General features: G+C 40.8%; 1 protein-coding gene across 1 annotated transcript in view; it reads right to left on the bottom strand.

Moving 5' to 3' along the window:
• Positions 1-27,423, bottom strand: part of LOC145879779 (uncharacterized) — a 59,393-nt gene that overhangs the window by 21,115 nt on the left and 10,855 nt on the right. Inside the window, exons 2-5 of the mRNA XM_082976236.1 lie at positions 25,751-25,861; positions 20,658-20,801; positions 15,730-15,846; positions 14,047-14,157 (exon numbers count right to left, since the gene is read on the bottom strand). Of these exons, the coding sequence (XP_082832362.1) occupies positions 14,047-14,157; positions 15,730-15,846; positions 20,658-20,801; positions 25,751-25,861 (483 nt within the window). The remainder of the gene's footprint in view (positions 1-14,046; positions 14,158-15,729; positions 15,847-20,657; positions 20,802-25,750; positions 25,862-27,423) is intronic.

The raw sequence follows: 27,423 nt of genomic DNA, 5'->3' as shown, positions 1-27,423 counted from the left end.
AACAGCGTTTGACATGCTTCGAAGTACGGTAATGGAATATTTTGAAATTTTTAGTCACGATATGCACCGGCGCGTCACCCTTCGGATAGTGTCTTGAACGCAAGAACAAACACAGCTATTTGGATATAACTATGGATTATTTGGAACCAAACCAACATTTGTTGTTGAAGTAGAAGTCCTGGGAGTGCATTCTGACGAAGAACAGCAAAGGTAATCAAATTTTTCTTATAGTAAATCTGAGTTTGGTGAGTGCCAAACTTGGTGGGTGTTAAAATAGCTAGCCATGATGGCCGGGCTATCTAATCAGAATATTGCAAAATGTGCTTTCACCGAAAAGCTATTTTAAAATCGGACATAGCGATTGCATAAAGGAGTTCTGTATCTATAATTCTTAAAATAATTGTTATGTTTTTTGTAAACGTTTATCAAGAGTAATTTATTAAATTCACCGGAAGTTTTCGGTGTGTTTGCTAGTTCTGAACGTCACATGCTAATGTAAAAAGTTGGTTTTTGATATAAATATGAACTTGATTGAACAAAACATGCATGTATTGTATAACATAATGTCCTAGGAGTGTCATCTGATGAAGATCATTAAAGGTTAGTGCTGCATTTAGCTGTGGTTTTGGTTTTTGTGACATTATATGCCAGCTTGAAAAATGGGTGTGTGATTATTTCTGGCTGGGTACTCTCCTGACATAATCTAATGTTTTGCTTTCGTTGTAAAGACTTTTTGAAATCGGACAATGTGGTTAGATTAACGAGGGTCTTGTCTTTAAAATGGTGCAAAATAGTCATATGTTTGAAAAATGGAAGTTTTGGGATTTTTGAGGAATTTGTAATTCGCGCCACGCCCTATCATTGGATATTGGAGCGGTGTTCCGCTAGCGGAACATCTAGATGTAAGAGGTTATTAATAACACAGTGTCCAGAGAAGGGCCAAATGTATACAGTGTAGTGTCTTTGGGTCACCATTAAACTGAAGACATGTTTATCAAAATAACTCCCTGTAATTATTATCACGCGATTAAACTGATTAATCGTTTAACTATAATTAACTAGGAGATCGGGGCACCAAGGAATATATTCAGATTACAAAGTTATAATTTTCCTAATATAATTTTCCTATATTATAATATTATATGATAGTATAGGCCGATTATCTTCTGGTTTAAATGGTGTATTTTACCTCGCGTCCAGTCTCATTCCAAACGTCGTAAATTGTTGTATCTGCACGAACCCAACCTTTACTAAGAGTCATCCATACATCAATTGTCTTAAAATCATTTATTTACTAAACTAAGTAATTCACAGAAAGCATACAAACAGTAATTATCGTCACAAAGAATTGGTAGATTAATGTGCCCTAGTGGGCTAAACAGGCATGGCCGTCTGTTAAAATCAATTTTTATGCGATTTTTTTCGTAAAATAGCGATAATATTCCGACCGGCGACGTTGTTTTCGTTCAAAGACTGAAAATGTAAAATGGACTCTTCATGTGCACGTGCGGCCCGTTTCATTGTTCTCAGATCGACCACTATCCAAATGCGCTACTGTTTTTCAGCCAGGGACTGCTGAGTCATCATTCAACGTTCTGGCGCCTTCTGAGAGCCTATGGGAGTCTTAGAAAATGTCACGTTACAGCATAGATCCTCTGTTTTCGATAAAGAGGGTATAGAAGGCCAAGAAATGGTCAGAGAGGGCACTTCCTGTTTAGAATCTTCTCAGGTTTTGGTCTGCCATATGAGTTCTGTTATACTCACAGACACCATTCAAACAGTTTTAGAAACTTTAGGGTGTTTTCTATCCAAATCAAACAATTATATGCATATTCTAGTTTCTGGGCAGGAGTAATAACCAGATTAAATCGGGTACGTTTTTTATCCGGCCGTGAAAATACTGCCCCCTATCCTAAACAGGTTAACAAACCTCCAAACAAGCTTCAGCGCCATACAACACTCCTTCCGTGGCCTCCAACTGCTCTTAAATGCTAGTAAAACTAAATGCATGCCTTCAACCGATCGCTGCATGCACCCGCCCGCCCGACTAGCATCACTACTCTGGACGGTTCTGATTTAGAATATGTGGACAACTACAAATACCTGGGTATCTGGCTAGACTATAAACTCTCCTTCCAGACTCAAATTAGCTAGCTGTACCGACTAGCTAGCAGGTCATTCATCTGTGCGTCATCACAAGGATGATGACGAATCCGACCTATATCTATCCTACCCTGCCTTTCCAAGGTCTTCGAAAGCCGGTAATATTCTCATTTCCATTTTCCGGTCACAACTTGCAGACTTGTTTACGTGCTGCTGTGCGTTTTGTTGCCAATCTACTTTACTACCTGACAACTTTACGGTTTTTACTTTTAAAATTACCGTTTATATTTTTTGTTTTTCCCTCACTCAACTTTTTTCATTCAACTTTTTCACTCCGGAGGTTTTATCTGGACATGGTTTGTCAGGTGTTCCAACAGCCGAAGCTAAGTAGTAACATTAACATGATGCCTTCTAATTGCAGTTGTTGTACTCATAATATACAGGAGAACGATCGCCTTACGGCGAGGATAGCTGTGCTGCAAGCCCAGCTTCAGACGCAATCGTTAGGCAAGGGTAATTTCAGTGTAGGAAAGCATGAAACAGCGTCTGTGCCACCAGTAAGTACAGATAGTAACATTAGTATAAACCCACACACACGGTCCCCGCAGCCGGACAACTTTCTCATGGCTTCTGGAGGGAAATGCTGTAGGAATGCTCAACCGGTGTCGCTTATTCAGCCGACAGAAACTTTCAACCGGTTCTCCCCATTAAGCAGCAAGTTGGAGTCAGAGGCCGAGCCTTCTCTGGTCTCTACTCCTCCTGTTACGGGATCTGAGACGCCGAAGCTTCCCACCATTGGCTCTGACAAATTGAAAACCCTAGTCATTGGCGACTCCATTACCCGCAGTATTAGACTTAAATGAATCATCCAGCAATCATACACTGTTTACCAGGGGGCAGGGCTACCGACGTTAAGGCTAATCTGAAGATGGTGCTGGCTAAAGCTAAAACTGGTGAGTGTAGAGAGTATAGAGATATTGTTATCCTCGTCGGCACCAACGATGTTAGGATGAATCAGTTAGAGGTCACCAAGCGCAACATAGCTTCAGCGTGAAAATCAGCTAGAAAGATGTGTCGGCATCGAGTAATTGTCTCTGGCCCCCTCCCAGTTAGAGGGAGTGATGAGCTCTACAGCAGAGTCTCACAACTCAATCGCTGGTTGAAAACAGTTTTCTGCCCCTCCAAAAAGATAGAATTTGTAGATAATTGGCCCTCTTTCTGGGACTCACCCACAAACAGGACCAAGCCTGGCCTGTTGAGGAGTGACGGACTCCATCCTAGCTGGAGGGGTGCTCTCATCTTATCTACGAACATAGACAGGGCTCTAACTCCGGTGCCTCGTCCAGAGTGTCCGGCAACGGTGCCTCGTCCAGAGTGTCCGGCAACGGTGCCTCGTCCAAAGTGTCCGGCAACGGTGCCTCGTCCAGAGTGTCCGGCAACGGTGCCTGGTCCAGAGTGTCCGGCAACGGTGCCTCGTCCAGAGTGTCCGGCAACGGTGCCTCGTCCAGGGTGTCCGGCAACGGTGCCTCGTCCAGAGAGTCCGGCAACGGTGCCTCGTCCAGAGAGTCCGGCAACGGTGCCTCGTCCAGAGTGTCCGGCAACGGTGCCTCGTCCAGAGTGTCCGGCAACGGTGCCTCGTCCAGAGAGTCCGGCAACGGTGCCTCGTCCAGAGTGTCCGGCAACGGTGACTCGTCCAGAGTGTCCGGCAACGGTGTCTTGTCCAGAGTGTCCGGAACCAGGTGAGACGGCCCACTGTCCGGAACCAGGTGAGACGGCCCACTGTCCGGAACCAGGTGAGACGGCCCACTGTCCGGAACCAGGTGAGACGGCCCACTGTCCGGAACCGAGTGAGTCTGCCCACTGTCCGGAACTGGGTGAGTCTGCCCACTGTCCGGAACCGGGTGAGTCTGCCCGCGACCCGGAACCGGGTGAGTCAGCCCGCGAACCGGAACAGGGTGAGTCTGTCTGCGATCTGGAACTGAGTGAGTCTGCCTGTGATCCGGAACAGAATGAGATTGAAAGTAACTGTGAACTATGTGAGTCTGCCTACAGCTTTGAACCGAATGAGTCTGCCTACGACCCGGAACTGAGTGAGTCTGCCGGAACCAAGAGACTCTGTCTTCAGTCGGGAGGACAGTAGGCCAGAACCAGAGCCTCCTCCAGTATAGGTGGGTTGGGGAGGGGGGGTGTAGCACAAGTGCCGTCGTTGACGGCAGCCACCCTCCATTCCCTCCCTTTAATTTATTATTATAATTTTTTTTTATTATTTTTATTTTTTTATTCATTTGTGTTTTCTTTTGAGGTGCATTCCGGGGTCTGCACCTTTAGGGGGGGCGGTACTGTCACGTCCTGACCAGCAGAGGGAGTAATTGTATTATATTTGGTCAGGACGTGGCAGAGGGGTATTTGTTTCATATGGTTTGGGTTGTGTGTGTTATTTAAGGGGTGTTTGGTTTATGTAGTCTGGGGTTTGAGTAATTGTTCTAGTGTTGGTTTTCTATGGTTTATCTAGTTGTTCTGTTTCTTTGTTAGTCTGTGTGGCTCCCAATCAGGAACAGCTGTATGTCGTTGTTCCTGATTGGGAGTCATATATTATGTGTGTGTTTTTCACCTGGGGTTTGTGGGTTGTTGTCTTTAGCACTGCTGTAGTAAGTATAGCCTGTTAAAGTGTCTTCTGTCATTCTTTTGTTTATTGTTTTTCCTGTGTTCACATTTATTTAATAAATTAATATGATAAGCACGCAACCCGCTGCGCCTTGGTCCTCTCTACCCAATGACAGCCGTTACAGTGCCTCGACCTAGGTTGGGCAAAATTAAAGATGGCGGTGTTCGCCTTAGCAATCTCACTAGAATAAAGACCTCCTCCATTCCTGACATTATTGAAAGAGATTGTGATACCTCACATCTCAAAATAGGGCTACTTAATGTTAGATCCCTCACTTCCAAGGCAGTTATAGTCAATTAACTAATCACTGATCATAATCTTGATGTGATTCGCCTGACTGAAACATGGCTTAAGCCTGATGAATTTACTGTGTTAAATGAGGCCTCACCTCCTGGTTACACTAGTGACCATATCCCCCGTGCATCCCGCAAAGGCGGAGGTGTTGCTAACATTTACGATAGCAAATTTAAATTTACAAAAAAACAACAATGACGTTTTCGTCTTTTGAGCTTCTAGTCATGAAATCTATGCAGCCTACTCAATCACTTTTTATAGCTACTGTTTACAGGCCTCCTGGGCCATATACAGTGTTCCTCACTGAGTTCCCTGAATTCCTATCGGACATTGTAGTCATAGCAGATAATATTCTAATTTTTGGTGACTTTAACCTGTTGGGAAAAGGGGGCAGTATTTGCACGGCCGGATAAAAAACATACCCGATTTAATCTGGTTACTACTCCTGCCCAGTAACTAGAATATGCATATAATTAGTAGATTTGGATAGAAAACACTCTCAAGTTTCTAAAACTGTTTGAATGGTGTCTGTGAGTATAACAGAACTCAAATGGCAGGTCAAAACACACAGGGACTTATTAATCATTTAGCACTTCCTAAGGCTTCCACTAGATGTCAACAGTCTTTACAAAGTGGTTTGAGTCTTCTATGGTAGAAACTGACCCAAAGAGAGGCTTGGGAAGTTGGTCACAGGGGGAGGGCCATTACTACTATGACGCGGGCGCCCATGGAAACCCTTTTGTTCCGAAACGTTTAGTAAGACAATGCAATCGTCCGCCTTGAATATTATTGAAGCTCTGGTTGAAAACGGCCCTAAAGATTTATGTTATACAACGTTTGACATGTTTGAACGAACGTAAATATATATTTTTTGCACATTCGTGACGACAAGTCCCGCGCTCTTCAGTACATTATGAATAGCCTTCGGAACGCGCTAACAAGAAGGAACTATTGGGACATAAATTATTAACTTTTTCGAACAAAACTACATTTGTTGTGGACCTGGGATTCCTGGAAGTGCCTTCTGATGAAGATAATCAAAGGTAAGGGAATATTTACAATAGTATATTTGATTTTAGATGGTTCCAAGATGGCGCTAACATGTATCGCCTAGCCTATTTTTCTGAGCATAGCATGTCGTTTATTGCAAAGTGTGATTTCCCAGTAAAGTTATTTTTAAATCTGGCAATGCGGTTGCATTCACGAGATGTTAATCTATAATTCTTTGAATGACAATATTACATTTTAACAATGTTTTCGAATAGTAATTTTGTAAATTGTAGCGCTGTTTCACCGGAAGCATTTGAGGGAAAATATTTTCTGAACGTCACGCGCCGATGTAAAATGCTGTTTTTATATATAAATAAGAACTTTATCGAACAAAAAATGCATGTATTGTGTAACATGATGTCCTAGGAGTGTCACCTGATGAAGATTGTCAAAGGTTAGTGCTGCATTTAGCTGTGTTTTGGGTATTTGTGATGCATGCTAGTTGCTTTGAAAATGGCAGTGTGATTTTTTTGGCAGGGTGCTCTCCTAACATAATCTAATGTTTTGCTTTTGCTGTAAAGCCTTTTTGAAATTGGACAACGTGGTTCGATTCAGGAGAGATGTATCTATAAAATGGTGTAAAATAGTCATATGTTTGAGAAATTGAAGTTATAGCATATAGAGGTATTTGTATTTCGCGCGACGTGATTCCACTGGCTGTTGACTAGGGTGGGACGCAAGCGTCCCACGTTCCCAGACAGATTCATATTCACATGGAAAAGTCCACAGACCCACTCCAAAAGGCTTTCGGAGCCATCATCGACTCAGTGGGTTTTGTCCAACATGTCTCTGGACCTACTCACTGCCACAGTCATACTCTGGACCTAGTTTTGTCCCATGGAATAAATGTTGTGGATCTTAATGTTTTTCCTCATAATCCTGGATTATCGGACCACCATTTTATTGCGTTTACAATTGCAACAAATAATCTGCTCAGACCCCAACCAAGGAGCAATAAAAGTCGTGCTATAAATTCTCAGACAACCCAAAGATTCCTTGATGCCCTTCCAGACTCCCTCTGCCTACCCAAGGACATCAGAGGACAAAAATCAGTTAACCACCTAACTGAGGAACTCAATTTAACCTGTTAGGGCTAGGGGGCAGCATTGACACGGCTGGATAAAAAACATACCCGATTTAATCTGGTTACCACTCCTACTCAGTAACTAGAATATGCATATACTTATTACATATGGATAGAAAACACCCTAAATTTTCTAAAACTGTTTGAATGGTGTCTGTGAGTATAACAGAACTCAAATGGCAGGTCAAAACCTGAGAGATTCCTTTACAGGAAGTGGCCTGTCTGACCATTTGTTGAACTTCTTTTCCATCTCTATCATTTACTAAGGATCTCTGCTCTAACGTGACACTTCCCACGTCGTCCATAGGCGCTCAGAGCCCGGGAAAAAACAGAATGTCGTCATTCCAGCCCCAGGCTGAAACACATTATCGCCTTTCTCAAGTGGCCGATCAAGAGACACTAGCTTATGCGCGTGACCCCGACCGCCCCCGCCTTTGGGATTTTTTCCTCTGTTTGCCGAAAAGGAGATTCCCTGTCGGAATATTATCGCTTTTCTACGAGAAAAATGTCGTAAAAATTGATTTTAAACAGCGGTTGACATGCTTCGAAGTACGGTAATGGAATACTTAGAATTTTATTGTCACGAATTGCGCCATGCGCGTGACACTTCTTTACTATTTCGGATAGTGTCTGGAACGCACGAACAAAACGCCGCTATTCGGATATAACGATGGATTATTTTGGACCAAACCAACATTTGTTATTGAAGTAGCAGTCCTGGGTGTGTATTCTGACGAAGACAACAAAAGGTAATGACATTTTTATAATAGTAAATATGATTATGGTGAGTGCTAAACTTACCGGGTGTCTAAATAGCGAGCCCGTGATGCCTGGGCTATGTACTTAGAATATTGCAAAATGTGCTTTCACCAAAAAGCTATTTTAAAATCGGACATATCGAGTGCATAGAGGAGGTCTGTATCTATAATTCTTAAAATAATTGTTGTGCTTTTTGTGAACGTTTATCGTGAGTAATTTAGTAAAATGTTAGCGAATTCCCCGGAAGTTTGCGGGGTATGCTAGTTCTGAACGTCACATGCTAATGTAAAAAGCTGGTTTTTGATATAAATATGAACTTGATTGAACAAAACATGCATGTATTGTATAACATAATGTCCTAGGGTTGTCATCTGATGAAGATCATCAAAGGTGAGTGCTGCATTTAGCTGTCTTCTGGGTTTTGGTGACATTATATGCTGGCTTGAAAAATGGGTGTCTGATTATTTCTGGCTTGGTACTCTGCTGACATAATCTAATGTTTTGCTTTCGTTGTAAAGCCTTTTTGAAATCGGACAGTGTGGTTAGATTAACGAGAGTCTTATCTTTAAATGGCTGTAAAATAGTCATATGTTTGAGAAATTGAAGTAATAGGATTTTTAATGTTTTGAAAATCGCGCCACAGGATAGCAGTGGCTGTTACGTAGGTGGGACGAATTCGTCCCGCCTAGCCTAGAGAGGTTAACCTTGCGCAATACCCTAGATGCAGTTGCACCCCTAAAAACTAAAAACATCTGTCATAAGAAACTAGCTCCCTGGTATACAGAAAATACCCGAGCTCTGAAGCAAGCTTCCAGAAAATTGGAACGGAAATGGCGCCACACCAAACTGGAAGTCTTCTGACTAGCTTAGAAAAACAGTACCGTACAGTATCGAAGAGCCCTCACTGCTGCTTGGTTATCCTATTTTTCCAACTTAACCTGTTAGGGCTAGGGGGCAGTATTGACACGGCTCGATAAAAAAACGTACCCGATTTAATCTGGTTACTACTCCTGCCCAGTAACTAGAATATGCATATAATTATTGGCTTTGGATAGAAAACACTCCAAAGTTTCTAAAACTGTTTGAATGGTGTCTGTGAGTATAACAGAACTCAAATGGCAGGTCAAAACCTGAGAGATTCCTTTACAGGAAGTGGCCTGTCTGACCATTTATTGCCTTTCTTTGACATCTCATTCCATTACAAAGGATCTCTGCGGTAACGTGACACTTCCCAAGGCTCCAAATAGGCTCTCAGAGCCCGGGAAAAACCTGAATGTCGTGATTCCAGCCCCAGGCTGAAACACATTATCGCCTTTCTCAAGTGGCCGATCAAGGGACTGTGGGCTTAGGCGCGTGCACTGGCCGCCCCCGTCTTTGTGATTTTATATTCCCGGTCGGAATATTATCGCTTTTTTACGAGATAAATTGCATAAAAATTGATTTGAAACAGCGGTTGACATGCTTCGAAGTACGGTAATGGAATATTTAGAATTTTTTTGTCACGAATTGCGCCATGCGCGCGACCCTGATTTACCATTTCGGATAGTTTCTGGAACGCACAAACAAAACGCCGCTATTTGGATATAATGATGGATTATTTGGGACCAAACCAACATTTGTTATTGAAGTAGAAGTCCTGGGAGTGCATTCTGACGAAGACAACAAAGGTAATAACATTTTTGTTATAGTAAATCTGATTTTGGTGAAGGCTAAACTTGCCGGGTGTCTAAATAGCTAGCCCGTGATGGCTGGGCTATGTACTTAGAATATTGCAAAATGTGCTTTCACCAAAAAGCTATTTTAAAATCGGACATATCGAGTGCATAGAGGAGTTCTGTATCTATAATTCTTAAAATAATTGTTATGCTTTTTGTGAACGTTTATCGTGAGTAATTTAGTAAATTGTTAGTAAATTCCCCGGAAGTTTGCGGGGGGTATGCTAGTTCTGAACGTCACATGCTAATGTAAAAAGCTGTTTTTTGATATAAATATGAACTTGATTGAACAAAACATGCATGTATTGTATAACATAATGTCCTAGGTGTGTCATCTGATGAAGATCATCAAAGGTTAGTGCTGCATTTAGCTGTCTTCTGGGTTTTTGTGACATTATATGCTAGCTTGAAAAATGGGTGTCTGATTATTTCTGGCTGGGTACTCTGCTGACATAATCTAATGTTTTGCTTTCGTTGTAAAGCCTTTTTGAAATCGGACAGTGTGGTTAGATTAACGAGAGTCTTGTCTTTAAATAGCTGTAAAATAGTCATATGTTTGAGAAATTGAAGTAATAGGATTTTTAAGGTATTTGAAAATCGCGCCACAGGATTCAACTGGCTGTTACGTAGGTGGGACGAATTCGTCCCGCCTGCCCTAGAGAGGTTAATTGAGGAAAATAAGAACAATCGAAATTTCTTTTTGATACTGTCGCAAAGCAGCATTCCCCAAGAGAGGATGGCTTTCACTTCAGCAGTAATAAATTCATGAACATCTTTGAGGAAAAGATCATGATCATTAGAAAGCAAATTACGGACTCCTCTTTAAATCTGCGTATACCTCCAAAGCGCCGTTGTCCTGAGTCTGCACAACTCTGCCAGGACCTAGGATCAAGGGAGACACTAAAGTGTTTTAGTGCTATATCTCTTGACACAATGATGAAAATAATCATGGCCTCTAAACCTTCAAGCTGCCTACTGGACCCTATTCCAACTAAACTACTGAAAGAGCTGCTTCCTGTGCTTGGCCCTCCTATGTTGATCATAATAAACGGCTCTCTATCCACCGGATGTGTACCAAACTCACTAAAAGTGGCAGTAATAAATCCTCTCTTGAAAAATCCAAATCTTGACCCAGAAATTATAAAAAACTATCAGCCAATATCGAATCTTCCATTCCTCTCAAAATTTTTTGAAAAAGCTGTTGTGCAGCAACTCACTCCCTTCCTGAAGACAAACAATGTATAAGAAACGCTTCAGTCTGGTTTTAGACCCCATCATAGCACTGAGACTGCACTTGTGAAGGTGGTAAATGACCTTTTAATGACGTCAGACTGAGGCTCTGCATCTGCCCTCGTGCTCCTAGATCTTAGTGCTGTTTTTGATACCATCGATCACCACATTCTTTTGGAGAGATTGGAAACCCAAATTGGTCTACACGGACAAGTTTTGGCCTGGTTTAGATCTTATCTGTCGGAAAGATATCAGTTTATCTCTGTGAATGGTTTGTCCTCTGTCAAATCAACTGTAAATTTCGGTGTTCCTCAAGGTTACGTTTTAGGACCACTATTGTTTTCACTATATATTTTACCTCTTGGGGATGTAATTCGAAAACATAATGTTCAATTTCACTGCTATGCGGATGACACACAGCTGTACATTTCAATGAAACATGGTGAAGCCCCAAAATTGCCCTAGCTAGAAGCCTGTGTTTCAGACATAAGGAAGTGGATGACTGCAAACTTTTTACTTTTAAACTCGGACAAAACAGAGATGCTTGTTCTAGGTCCGAAGAAACAAAGAGATATTCTATTGAATCTGACAATTAATCTTCATGGTTGTGCAGTCGTCTCAAATAAAATTGTGAAGGACCTCGGCGTTACTCTGGACCCGGATCTCTCTTTTGAAGAACATATCAAGGCTGTTTCAAGGACAGCTTTTTTCCATCTACGTAATATTGCAAAAATCAGAAACTTTCTGTCCAAAAATGATGCAGAAAAATGTATCCATGCTTTTGTTACTTCTAGGTTGGACTACTGCAATGCTCTACTTTCTGGCTACCCGGATAAAGAACTAAATAAAATTCAGTTAGTGCTAAATACGGCTGATAGAATCCTGACTAGAACCAAAAATTTGATCATATTACTCCAGTGCTAGCCTCCCTACACTGCCTTCCTGTTAAGGTAAGGGTTGATTTCAAGGTTTTACTGCTAACCTACAAAGTATTATATGGGCTTGCTCCTACCTATCTTTCCAATTTGGTCTTGCCGTACATACCTACATGTACGCTATGGTCACAAGACGCAGGCCTCCTAATTGTCCCTAGAATTTCTAAGCAAACAGCTGGAGGCAGGGCTTTCTCCTATTGAGCTCCATTTTTATGGAATGGTCTGCCTACCCATGTGAGAGACGCAGACTCGGTCTTTACTGAAAACTCATCTCTTCAGTAGGTCCTATGATTGAGTGTAGTCTGGCCCAGGAGTGTGAAGGTGAACGGAAAGGCTCCAGCCTCCAGTATTTATGCTGCAGTAGTTTATGTGTTGGGGGGCTAGGGTCAGTCTGTTATATCTGGAGTATTTCTCCTGTCTTATCCAGTGTCCTGTGTGAATTTAAGGATGCTCTCTCTCTTTCTTTCTTTCTTTCTTTCTTCTCTTTCTTTCTTTCTTTCTTTCTTTCTTTCTTTCTTTCTTTCTTTCTTTCTTTCTTTCTCTCTCTCCCCCCCAGAGGACCTGAGCCCTAGGACCATGCCTCAGGACTACCTGGCATGATGACTCCTTGCTGTCCCCAGTCCACCTGGTCGTGCTGCTGCTCAAGTTTCAACTGTTCTGCCTGCGGCTATGGAACCCTGACCTGTTCACCGGACGTGCTACCTGTCCCAGACCTGCTATTTTCAACTCTCTAGAGACAGCAGGAGCGGTAGAGATACTCTCAATGATTGGCTATGAAAAAGCCAACTGACACTTACTCTTGAGTTGCTGACTTGTTGCACCCTCGACAACTACTGTGATTATTATTATTTGACCATGCTGGTCATTTATGAACATTTGAACATCTTGGCCATGTTCTGTTATAATCTCCACCCGGCACAGCCAGAAGAGGACTGGCCACCCCTCATAGCCTGGTTCCTCTCTAGGTTTCTTCCTAGGTTTTGGCCTTTCTAGGGAGTTTTTCCTAGCCAGCGTGCTTCTACACCTGCATTGCTTGCTGTTTGGGGTTTTAGGTTGGGTTTATGTACAGCACTTTGAGATATCAGCTGATGTAAGAAGGGCTTTATAAATACATTTGATTTGATTTGATATTAAACATCTCCAATCCAAAATTAAATCTAGAATCAGCTTCCTATTTTGCAACAAAGCCTCCTTCACTCAAGCTGCCAAACGTATCCTCGTAAAACTGACTATCCTACCGATCCTCGACTTCGGCGATGTCATTTACAAAATAGCCTCCAATACTCTACTCAGCAAGCAGGATTCAGTTTATCACAGTGCCATCCGTTTTGTCACCAAAGCCCCATATACCACCCACCACTGCGACCTGGATGCTCTCGTTGGCTGGTCCTCGCTACATATTCATCGCCAGACCCACTGGCTCCAGGTCATCTATAAGTCTTTGCTAGGTAAAGCTCTGCCTTATCTCAGCTCACTGGTGACCATAACACCCACCCGTAGCACGCTCTCCAGCAGGTATATCTCACTGGTCATCCCCAAAGCCAACACCTCATTTGGCCGCCTTTCCTTACAGTTCTCTGCTGCCAATGACTGGAACGAATTGCAAAAATCGCTGAAGTTGGAGACTTATATCTCCCTCCTAATTTCAAGCATCAGCTATCTGAGCAGCTTACCGATCGCTGCAGCTGTACACAGCCCATCTGTAAATAGCACACCTAATCTACCTACCTCATCCCATATTGTTGTAATTTAGTTTTTGCCCTTTTTTCACACAAGTATAGGGAAAAAGCAGCATTTTTTAAACGGTCGGATTGAGATACAAGTTTGAGGTGGGGTTTTTGAATTATTTTTCCAATTTATGCTCTGGCCACACATATGAGTAAAGGACGTATCAATAAAATTATTTGGGTATGAGTTATTACAGAATATAAACTTTTACAAGTTAGATTTTAAAACATTATTTGTTTTGTGCCTTGGTATTTGTAGAACCTGTGTATAAAATTTTGAACACAAACACGCTATTTGTATCAATACCATGAGTATTTACTCTGTGATTAGATACCTGGTATATACCAGGAGTATTTACTCTGTAATTGAAGAAATGTCTGCCTTGGTGCATGTAATTGGCAATATCATAGAGTGGAGTCTTCATGGACAGACTACTGTCGCTCTGTGAATACATACCTGGTATGTACCATGAGTACCACTTACCCTGTAAATGCAGAAAAGTCTTCATCTTCGTAATCATCGAAAAGGTCCATAGACCCGTCACTCTTCCTGGACAGAGAGCTGGGTGAGTCTGGTCTCTCCTGATGGACTGGGCTTCAACACAACAGAAACAGACCTTCAGTCTCTAGTCTAATCTAGACTAAAGATGATGATGTCGTGTCACTGATACCAGGTCAGAGACAACATATATAGTTAATAAAACATGCCAAGAGATTTATGTCTGTCCCCACAGTGCCCCCACAGTGTCCCCACAGTGCGTTGTTGAAAATCCTAAATGCTTTAGTTCAGTGGTTTCCAGCGCCGCAATTTATTATATCTTTTTTAATTAAAATACAACATTGTAACTGTTGGGATTACTGATGGTATTATAAGCAGCAATTGAAGGGTTTCATTCCAAAAAGCTATATATGTCATAATCGTGTACGTAGGTGGCAGAGAAGTCAGGTGCAAGAGAAACCAAATTGGTTAATCTGGAGTATTTTAATGAAAAAAAACCCCTCCAAAACCAAAGTACAAAATAACCTGGGTAACATATACCCGTCGCACACCGATACACATACACATGTAACGTAACATTACAAAACAATCACCGACAAGGACATGAGGGAAAACAGAGGGTTAAATACACATGTAATTAATGGGATTGGAAACAGGTGTGTAGGAAGACAAGACAAGACCAATGGAAAATGATAAAACTGATCAATGATGGCTAGAAGACCGGTGACGTCGACCGGCGAGCACCCCCCGAGAAAGGAGGGGCATCGACTTCGGATGAAGTCGTGACAATATATCAATTTTCAGAAATGTTTGTAAATTAGCTTTTATTGTTTAAAGATTTAAAAATTATGAATGAGTTTGGTGTTCTATCACTCTCTCTCTCTCTCTCTCTCTCTCTCTCTCTCCCTCTACTCTCTTTCTCTCTCCCTCTCTCTCCCTCTTTCTCTCCCTCTCTCCTCTCTCAACCACACCTGCTGTCTCGACCTCTGAATTCTCGGCTATGAAAAACCAACTGACATTTAGTCCTAAAGTGCTGACCTGTTGACCCTCTATAACCACATTGATTATTATTTGACCCTGCCCTTACCCAACAATGTAGTTAAAAAGGAAGAACAATTAGCTAAATAAAATAAGAAAAAAGTAACACAATAAAATAACAATAATGAGGCAAAAGGGAGTACCAGTACTGAGTCAATGTGCAGGGGTACCAGGTAGTTGTGGTAATAATGAGATTATAAGGAGTACCAGTACTGAGTCAATGTACCAGGTAGTTTAGTTAATTGAGGTAATATGTAGATGTAGGTAGGGGTAAAAGTGACTAGGCAACCAGGATTGAGATTACATGTCCTCATCCAGGGAGTGCACACACACACACACACACACACACACACACACACACACACACACACACACACACACACACACACACACACACACACACACACACACACACACACACACACACACACACACACACACACACACTTCCCACACACACAGGAAGGGAATGTTGTGTTTGTTTAATATTGTTTTAGGACTATGAAATGGACAAAAGGATTAGCCTATGGATTATGAAAACAACGAAAATAAATGGTAAAATGTGAGAGGAGAAATGACTAGAGACAGTGTTGTTTAACTCACTGACCATGACCCATGAGTTCTTCTTACCTTTGTTCAGTAGAAAAGTCTCCCTCTCTAAAGAGTATAGGTATACCCATAGACTGGTCACTCTTCATGGACACACAGCTGGGAACAGGGGAGGCTGGTCTCTCCTGCTTGATTGGTCTTCAACACAACAGAGACAAACATTACATCTCTCATCTACTCTGAGCTCAGATGGGGAAACATAAGAAGAGTTTCATTCCAAAACGCTGTATATCACTTTTCAGAAACGTTCGTAAATTAGCTTTTATTGATGGTTTTATTTCAGAGAGATAAATTATCATGTTTTTTTTTCAAAATGCTATATATCCAGTAATAATATATATCTGCCTCACTCTCAGAGAAATCAGTAGTACTGCTAGGTTTTACACAGTAATAATATATATCTGTCTCACTCTCAGAGAAATCAGTAGTACTGCTAGGTTTTATACAGTAATAATATATATCTGCCTCACTCTCAGAGAAATCAGTAGTACTGCTAGGTTTTATACAGTAATAATATATATCTGCCTCACTCTCAGAGAAATCAGTAGTACTGCTAGGTTTTATACAGTAATAATATATATCTGCCTCACTCTCAGAGAAATCAGTAGTACTGCTAGGTTTTATACAGTAATAATATATATCTGCCTCACTCTCAGAGAAATCAGTAGTACTGCTAGGTTTTACACAGTAATAATATATATCTGTCTCACTCTCAGAGAAATCAGTAGTACTGCTAGGTTTTATACAGTAATAATATATATCTGCCTCACTCTCAGAGAAATCAGTAGTACTGCTAGGTTTTACACAGTAATAATATATATCTGTCTCACTCTCAGAGAAATCAGTAGTACTGCTAATAATATATATCTGTCTCACTCTCAGAGAAATCAGTAGTACTGCTAGGTTTTATACAGTAATAATATATATCTGCCTCACTCTCAGAGAAATCAGTAGTACTGCTAGGTTTTATACAGTAATAATATACATCTGCCTCACTCTCAGAGAAATCAGTAGTACTGCTAGGTTTTACACAGTAATAATATATATCTGTCTCACTCTCAGAGAAATCAGTAGTACTGCTAGGTTTTACACAGTAATAATATATATCTGTCTCACTCTCAGAGAAATCAGTACTACTGAGGTAGCTGAGAAATAAAGTGTATTTTTCTTGTTAATTCCTTAGATCAGTCTCAAACCTGCCCCACCTATCCCACGCCAATTTCTGGACTTTCACATAGAGGTTACTAGGTCACCCAGTTCAAACCACATTTTAAAAATAAAACTAATGTGGCTTGTTTATCAAGTGTTCTGCCTTGCAATAATATATATAATAAAATAACAAAACAAAGAAAGCAAAATGCCAAGACAGGTTTTGATTGACAAAATAATCAAAATGTATTTTGGTACTATATTTGTATTTACTAACATAATATTATTACTAAAATAGTTTCTAAACGTGTTCTAGGCTAATAGGGTTAAGGGTTAGGGGTTAAGGACAAAATAGGTTATACGTAGGGTTAGAGTTTCTGTATAGCACTTTGTGACATCTGCTGATGTAAAAAGGGCTTTATAAATACATTTGATGGATTTAGGGTTTTTCAGGCAAAAAACTGTATGGGTTTATAGCTCTCTTGCTCCTGCCTATGGCCTTCTGTGGGTACCACATAAATCATTCGTGACACATGCTAGGCTCACTAACTGAGCTAGCAACTGCATCAGATCTACAAATCAATGAGCTAGACCTATTCATTTTGTTTGCAACAGCGCAGCATTCGCTCAAATCAATGCCTACAAACAAAGATTTCGATGCATATCAAATTACCCAGCAGACATTCAGAAACAATAAGTCACCAAAAAAAGTGTTTTTTCTTAATTAAATAATGTTTTCTGTCTGTTTAAATCAGCAAAAATCTTGAAAAAGAGGGCAGGGACATGTGTTTTGTTTAGGTTGTATACCTTTTTCTGAAAACAAGTATGGTTAAACATGACCAGAAAATGTTTAACATTTCATCAGTATGTGCCAGCCATCACTAGCACTGTGGGTCACCACAACGACTACCCAGGTGAAGTGAGCACCAAGTAGCTATAATAATAATAATAATAATAATAATAACAAAACGAATACTTGTTAATGCAGGCAGGTCTCATTGATAACAATAGAGAAGCTGACATTGTAACGCAGAACAATGATCTGGGAATAGAACATTCAGAAGGTGAGTTGGTGCCACTGTGCTCAATAGAACTAATAAGAGCTGGCAGGGTGAAAAGTGCCCTAAAATAAGGCCTGTTTTTTAGTATTTACTTCATAACTAGGGACATAAGGTAATATTATGAAACTGGGCTCCATGGTGGATGCAATTAACTAGTTTTTATCAGAAAGAAGCATTGTTAAAAATGGAATGTGTCCAGCCTACTTGAGGCGCCACCGAAAATAATATTCAAAAGTGCGGTCCTTGGACACAGAGGGGTTAAACACTAAAGCTACTGTCCATCTAGTGAAGAGAGGAGAACCGGACAGAGGTAGCCAGCATCCTTCAACGAGAGAGGGAGAAGCCCTCCACGGGAATTAACAGGTGGAAGAAACAACCAGGGAGCTCCATCAGTCCACAAGAAATGCAGACAGCCAGTGGTGATGTAGTGGTAGCTAGGATAACTAGGATGCTGCTGGTAGAGTAGCTAGCTAGCTTACCTAGCTGTACCGACTAGCTAGGATAACTAGGATGCTGCTGGTAGAGTAGCTAGCTAGCTTACCTAGCTGTACTGACTAGCTAGGATAACTAGGATGCTGCTGGTAGAGTAGCTAGCTAGCTTACCTAGCTGTACCGACTAGCTAGGATAACTAGGATGCTGCTGGTAGAGTAGCTAGCTAGCTTACCTAGCTGTACCGACTAGCTAGGATAACTAGGATGCTGCTGGTAGAGTAGCTAGCTAGCTTACCTAGCTGTACCTACTAGCTAGGATAACTAGGATGCTGCTGGTAGAGTAGCTAGCTAGCTTAGCTAGCTGTACTGACTAGCTTGGCTAGCTAGCAGGTTGTTCATCTTTCCCTCGTTTCGAGGATGATGATGAATCCGGTGAACCACAAATTGAAACAAGTATAGCGAGTGAAAAGGATCTGGCTACACTCATACTGTCCCTGACTATTAAGCAAAAGCAAATTGAACACTAAACTTCGGCGTCTCAACTCTGTAGTGAACTCCATCATTATTCCTGAAGATCACCTCAGCCCACTCTGCGCATAACCGGACAATATGCTTGGCGCCACACCATACGGGGACACGGACGCGGGAAGTTCCAGAACACGGACTTGAGCAGTGCATCACAATAAACTAAGCCCAGTATTTACAGTGGGTTACATTAGTAATGGTAATTTTGTCATATATAGTTGCTTTTAACAATGATCAGAATTGGTAAAAAAATATATGCATGCCAACATATAAGTCAATAATTAAGAGTAGGCAAAGTGGTCGTGTCATGTGAAAATTCTATCATGTCTTACATTGCAATGAGTAGTCAGGGTGCCACGGAACCCCTACAGTACCTCCGTGGACCACGGATTGAGAACTGCTAATTTAGCAGATGCTCTTATCCAGAGCGATTTACAAGAAGTGCATTCATTTTCTTAGGGCTAGGGGGCAGTATTCGGAAGTTTGGATGAATGAGGTGCCCAAAGTAAACTGCCAGTTACTCAGGCCCAGAAGCTAGGATATGCATGTAATTGGTAGATTTGCATAGAAAACACTCTAAAGTTTCCAAAACTGTTAAAATAATGTCTGTGAGTATAACAGAACTCATATGGCAGGTGAAAACCTAAGAAAAATCCATCCAGGAAGTGGGATGTTTTGAAGTTTGTAGTTTTCTATTGAATGTCTATACAGTATTCGATGGCTGTGGGCTCAGATTGCACTTCCTATGGCTTCCACTAGATGTCAACAGTCTTTAGAAATTGTTTGAGGCTTGTATTCTGAAAAATGAGTGAGTAAGACCACTTTCAATGAGTGGTCTGTCTAATGTCCTATACTTGTTTGGTGCGCACGACCAATAGCGTGCCGTTGTTTTTTTTCCTTTCTAATGAAAACGGTATTGTCAGGTTTTAATATTATTGATTATTTAGACTAAAAACAACCTGAGGATTGATTATTAACATCGTTTGACATGTTTCGACAAACTTTACTGATACTATTTGGATTTTTTTGTCTGCCTGTTGTGACCGCATTTGAGCCAATGGATTACTGAACAAAATGCGCCAACAAAACGGAGGTTTTTGGACATAAAGAGGGACTTTATCGAAAAAAACAAACATTTATTGTGTAACTGGGAGTCTTGTGAGTGCAACCATATGAAGATCATCAAAGGTATGTGATTAATTCTATCGCTATTTCTGACTTTCGTGACTCCTCTACTTGGCTTGAAAATGTTTTGTATGCTTATGTGTGCTGTGCGCTGTCCTCAGATAATCGCATGGTATGCTTTTGCCGTAAAGCCTTTTTGAAATCTGACAGAGCGGCTGGATTAACAAGAAGTTCATCTTTAAGCCGATGTATAACACTTGAATATTTTGTGAATGTTTATGATGAGTATTTTTGTATTTTGAATTTGGCGCTCTTCAATTTCACCGGATGTTGACGGGATGGGACGCTAGCGTCCCAACTACCCCTTAAGAAGTTTTTAAGAAAGCTAGGTGAAATGAAGATATGCCATCTTAAAATAACTATGTGAGACAACCACATATCACAGTCAAATATACATGATACCAACATTCCATTCCTGCTAATCAATATAGCGTTTTGCTAAAAAACACATTTTCATACACATCTAAAATCTAGAACAGTTATATATAATGTACCCATAAGCAATCATTTCTGATAAAAAAACAAATGTGAAAAATAGTGTAAACAGCATTTTAGAATTTAACTCTTTTTTAATTCCTTAAAAAATTGTAATCTCACCTCTTAGCTTTGGTGTCATGCTCCCCAGAGAGACTCATTTCAGAGGCAAGGCCCCCCTCCTCTCTCTCCCCAGAGAGACTCATTTTAGAGGCAGGGGCCTCCTCCTCTCTCTCCCCAGAGAGACTCATTTTAGAGAACTGACCCCTAAACAGAGATCCAACATGTTGGTTGTGGTTAACACAGTAATTATTGAATGTCAATGTTATCATTTATTAATTATTTCTTATAAAATATTTACTAACAGACATATCGAAACAGTCAGGTGATTTAATGCAATCACATTAACATGTAGTTGTGAAATGTCATCTCCATGGTAACTGTCAATAATAATAATAAGTCACTGTTTGTTAAGGTAGTTATAGATAGTACAGCAACAATAATAATAATAATAATAATAATAAGTCACTGTTTGTTAAGGTAGTTATAGACAGTACAACAACACAAGGCCATGTCTCACACTTATTTGTATTAATTAAAAGTAGGCTATTTATTGTCTTTCAGTCTGTTGTTTTCTAAATGTCTCTGAGAATGTAGACAGAAGGGCTAAAACGGACATGAAAGATCTGAGGGGGAAATCATTGATCCATTCATAAAGTTTATTTGCAACAAGAGGTGTTATATTATGTAAAGTAGACTAGGTTATAATGTATAGTAGTGGGTTATTAGTGATATGTAGATGTTATATTATGTAAAGTAGACTAGGTTATAATGTATAGTAGTTGGTTATTAGTGATATGTAGATGTTATATTATGTAAAGTAGACTAGTCTAAACCTGTTCAGATCAGTTCACATAATATTATAGTCCTACCAGTAGCAGGACAGAGAATGTACTGTATATAACCTACATAACATAGATGACCAGTCTAAACCTGTTCAGATCAGTTCACATAATGTTATAGTCCTACCAGTAGCAAGTCAGAGAATGTACTGTATATAACCTACATATCATAGATGACCAGTCTAAACCTGTTCAGATCAACATAATGTTATAGTCCTACCAGTAGCAGGACAGAGAATGTACTGTATATAACCTACATATCATAGATGACCAGTCTAAACCTGTTCAGATCAACATAATGTTATAGTCCTACCAGTAGCAGGACAGAGAATGTACTGTATATAACCTACATAACATAGATGACCAGTCTAAACCTGTTCAGATCAGTTCACATAATGTTATAGTCCTACCAGTAGCAAGTCAGAGAATGTACTGTATATAACCTACATATCATAGATGACCAGTCTAAACCTGTTCAGATCAACATAACGTTATAGTCCTACCAGTAGCAGGACAGAGAATGTACTGTATATAACCTACATATCATAGATGACCAGTCTAAACCTGTTCCGATCAGTTCACAGAGACCATCAGGTTTGTCAGCATGATAAGTGATCATAGCTCAAACCTACTCTGACTATTGAATGTCTGACGTCAACCTAACCTTATAATAGTTTGTAGGTTGCCTAGACCTCCGAGAGTTTGTCCATCTTTCCTACGTATCAATGATGACCAGCGCTCTTTATATTCTTATGGATGAGGCCTGAGCTGGAATGTGAAGCTAACTGAAGCTGGCTAGCTTTAGAAAACCAGTATATCTAGCTTGCATCATAATGTACCCCTCAGGCTATGTTCAGGTTTCAGCATCAGGCAGGTATAAACATGCCGAGTAGTAGCCTACAGCCTGGGTTGTATTCGTTAGGTTACTCCACAGCCAACCGTTTTAAAATGTTGCATAAAACATAAACAGTTCACTCTAAACGCTGTACAATGTGACCTAAACGATTTCTGTTGCCAAACGTTTTGCTACAGTTGGCACTAATGAATACACACAACCTAAAATATCATGAACTATATGAATACACATAACAATATCATGAACTATATGAATACACATAACAATATCATGAACTATATGAATACACATAACAATAACAACAACAAAACAATCCACTAGGTGGAGACATTGACCACAGTAGCCCTCACCCTGAGGACCAACCTGTATAGTCTACCACACCCTCTCTCATTAGCACCACCAGCTGAAGGGAGACACTAGGCCCTCCATGGAATGACTTTGACACCCTTGCCCCTAAATGAACTTGTCCATTGCTTTTTTTGTGATTATTCTGATGAAGGCCGTTGTAGGCCAAAACGTTAATCTTTTAACTCTGCTTAAATAAAACAAACATTTTTGTGGTGTGAGAGCGTAGCGCCTTTTCCATGATGATTTGTAGACCAACGTGCGCAATAATGTGCATTTCTATTGGGTAAGCATTAGAATAAGCCTCCTCTATATTTGCAGCCGTAGGTGATCATTTTTCTCTAGTAGCTGATCCATCATCAGTATTGTGGAATAATTATAATGTTAAGGAAAGTTCTGAATGGAGAAAACTGATCTGAGAGCAGCGCTCCCTTTCTTTCCATCCTATCAGTATTGATACATGCTCCAACAACGTAACTGTTTTGGTAAACACATGTTACATCTTCGGACGTTGTAGGAAAGATGCATCTTAAAACACTCATAAGACTAAATTCCATCACGAAAAGGAAACCGTCCCCAGAGACACTTGCAGTACAGTTGCCATACCTTAATTTGAGCGTCCTGTGTTGCCGGAATTTTCCTGTCAGACTTGATTTGCCCTAATGAAAAATGTATCAACCCCTACAAAAATGTCAAATTAAGATATGGCATCTGTAAGTGCATCTTAAGGTAGCTAGGTGAGACAAACACATATCAGAGTCAAATAATCAGGATCCGAACGTTCCATTCCAGCTAAACAATTGATATATGGAAAGTATTCAGACCCCTTGACTATTTCCACATGTTGTTACGTTACAGCCTTATTCTAAAATGGATTACATTGCTGTTGTTTTTTCCTCATCAATCTAAACACAATACCACATAATGACATCACAATACCACATAATGACATCACAATACCACATAATGACAAAGCTAGGTGAGACAACCACATAACACCCGGAACCAGAGGGAGACCTGAGTTGAGAACGTTCTCTATCATGCAGATAAGGGACATGTGTGAGTGTGGTTTAATATTTCTGTACAGAAGGCTCCTTACTTACTAGTGTTTTGCTTTCCCCCTCTCTGCTGCCACGCTGGACTGTGGGCTGGGCTCAACCAATGGATGACGACAACAGATTACTTCAATGTACCACGATGTACGACTGGCCCATGACTACCAACGCTGCCATTTTAGAATATTCTTCAGCAGCACAGACATTATCTGACTAACTGAAATGGTCCACACACACAGGCAGTGTGGTGAAGGAGGCGCAACAGCACCTCTTCAACCTCAGGAGGCTGAAAAAATGTGGCTTGTCACCTAAAACCCTGACAAACTTTTACGGGTGCACGATTGAGAGCATCCTGTCGGGCTGTATCATCGCCTGGTACGGCAACTGCACCACCCACAACCGCAGGGCTCTCCAGAGGGTGGTGCGGTCTTGCACAATGCATCACCGGGGGCAAACTACCTGCCCTCCAGGACACCTACAACACCCGATGTCACAGGAAGGCCAAAAAGATCATCAAGGACAATAACCACCCGAGCCACTGCCTGTTCACCCCGCTATCATCCAGAAGGCAAGGTCAGTACAGGTGCATCAAAGCTGGGACCAAGAGACTGAAAAACAGCTTCTATCTCAAGGCCATCAGACTGTTAAACAGCCATCACTAACATTGAGAGGTGGCTGCCTACATACTGACTTGAAATCATTGGCCACTTTAATAAATGGAACACTAGTCACTTTAATAATGCCACTTTAATAATGTTTACATGTCTTGCATTACTCATCTCATATGTATATATTGTATCCTACACTATCTATCGCATCTTAGCCGCTCTGACATTGCTCATCCACATATTTATATATTCTTAATTCCATTCCTTTACTAGATTTGTGTGTATTAGGTATTGTTGTGGAATTGTTAGATATTACGTTTTAGATACAGCTGCACTGTCTAGAAGCACAAGAATTTTGCTACACTCGCAATAACATCTACTAACCATGTGTATGTGACAAATAACATTTGATTTGATTTGATTTATATCTGGGACTAAGTTTGTTTATGTGTTGGTCTTATGCTATGTGTTCGTAACCTCTAGCTCAGATGATCGAGCTATAAACCCTTAAAGTAACTGTCCAGTGGGTCCAGATTTATATGAAATATGACCTAAAATGTATTACAATATGAGTGAAGTAGTTTTCCTTCTAGAAAATGGTAATTAAGTATGTTGAATGGGAATGGTGTGGGCGTACCCCAACAACAGAATGCGGTGGGCATATACCAATCATTACAAATATTCTCATTAATAGACCGCTGATTGGTCAGCTCTGCCAAAGAGACAACATGACATGATGTTCTATGAGGAAATAGCAACGTTTTTTAAATGGTCGAATTGAGATACAAGTTTGAGGTGGGGTTTTTGAAGTATTTTTCTCCATTTTATGCTATGGTCACAAATACGAGTAAAGGACGTGTCAACAACATTATGTGGGTATGAGTTAAGAGAATATAAACTTTTAAAAGTTAGATTTTTAAAACCTTGTCTGTTTTGTGGCCTGGGATTTGTAGAACATGTGTTAACATTTTGAACACAAACACGCTATTTGTATCAATGCCAGGAGTATTTACTCTGTAATTAGGTACCTGGTATATACCAGGAGTATTTACTCTGTGATTAGGTACCTGGTATATACCATGAGTATTTACTCTGTAATTAGGTACCTGGTATATACCAGGAGTATTTACTCTGTGTTTAGATACCTGGTATATACTATGAGTATTTACTCTGTAATTAGGTACCTGGTATATACCAGGAGTATTTACTCTGTCATTAGATACCTGGTATATACTATGAGTATTTACTCTGTGATTAGATAGCTGGTATATACCAGGAGTATTTACTCTGTGATTAGATACCTGGTATATACTATGAGTATTTACTCTGTGATTGAAGAAATGTCTCCCTTGGTGCATGTAATTGGCGGTATCATAGAGTGGAGTCTTCATGGACAGACTGCTGTCGCTCTGTGAATACATACCTGGTATGTACCATGAGTACTACTTACCCTGTAAATGCAAAAATGTCTCTATCTTTGAAATCATCCTTGAGGTCCATAGACCCGTCACTCTTCATGGACAGAGAGCTGGGTGAGTCTGGTCTCTCCTGATGGACTGGGCTTCAACACAACAGAAACAGACCTTCAGTCTCTAGTCTAATCTAGACTAAAGATGATGATGTCGTGTCACTGATACCAGGTCAGAGACAACATATATAGTTAATAAAACATGCCAAGAGATTTATGTTTGTTCCCACAGTGCCCCCACAGTGTCTACACAGTGCCCCCACAGTGTCCCCACAGCGTCCACACAGTGCCCCCACAGTGTCCACACAGCGCCCACACATTGTCCACACAGCGCCCACACATTGTACCCACAGTGTCCACACAGCGCCCCCACATTGTCCCCACATTGTCCCCAGAGTGCCCCCACATTGTCCCCACAGGGGAGGCTGGTCTCTCCTGCTTGATTGGACTTCAACACAACATAGACAAACATTACATCTCTCATCTACTCTGAGCTCAGATGGGGAAACATAAGAAGTGTTTCATTCTAAAATGCTATATTTCACTTTTCTTAAATGTTGGTAAATTAGCTTTTATTGTTTAAAGAAATGATGAAAGAGATTGGTGTGTTTTTTCCCTATCTAATCATGGCATGTGGTTGTTCAATAACAGACATGTATTTGTTTAAAGTCTATCACTTGATGGTTTCATTTCAGAGGGACAAATTATCATGTTTTTTTTGCTAAATGCTATACATCTGCCTCACTCTCAAATGTGACCGAACGCAAAAAAGTAAATAAAAACAATATGGGGATGAGGTAGGTTGATTGGAAGGGCTATTTACAGATGGGCTGTGTACAGCTGCAGCGATCGGTAAGCTGCTCAGATAACTGATGCTTAAAGTTAGTGAGGGAGATATGTCTCCAACTTCAGCGATTTTTGCAATTAGTTCCAGTCATTGGCAGCAGAGAACTGGAAGGAAAGACGGCCAGTGAGCTGAGATAAGGTGGAGCTTTACCTAGCAAAGATTTATAGATGACGTGGAGCCAGTGAGTCTGGCGACGAATATGTAGCGAGGGCCAGCCAACGAGAGCATACAGGTCGCAGTGGTGGGTGGTATATTGGGATGTGGTGACAAAACGGATTGCACTGTGATAGACTGCATCCACTTTGCTGAGTAGAGTGTTGGAGGCTATTTTGTAAATGACATCGCCGAAGTCGAGGATCGGTAGGACAGTCAGTTTTACGAGGGCATGTTTGGCAGCGTGAGTGACGGAGGCTTTGTTGTGAAATAGGAAGCCAATTCTAGATTTAATTTTGGATTGGAGATGCTTAAATATGAGGTCTGGAAGGAGAGTTTACAGTCTAGCCAGACACCTATTTGTAGTTGTCCACATATTCTAAGTCAGAACCATCCAGAGTAGTGATGCTAGGCGGGCAGGCGGGTGCAGGCAGCGATCGGTTGAATGCATTTAGTTTAAGACCATTCGGTGGCCACGGAAGGAGTGTTGTATGGCATTGAAGCTCGTTTGGAGGTTTGTTAACCTCTTAAATCTAGACGTTCCGCTAGCGGAACACCTGCTCCAATATCCAATGATAGGCGTGGCGCGAATTACAAATTCCTAAAAAATACAAAAACTTCAATTTTTCAAACATATGACTATTTCACAGCATTT

This window comes from Salmo salar, chromosome 06 (genome assembly GCF_965601325.2).
Source record: "Salmo salar chromosome 06, fSalSal1, whole genome shotgun sequence".
Lineage (NCBI taxonomy): Eukaryota > Metazoa > Chordata > Actinopteri > Salmoniformes > Salmonidae > Salmo > Salmo salar.
Note: the sequence above shows the minus strand (reverse complement) of the source record. Positions and strands in the feature narration are given on the sequence as shown.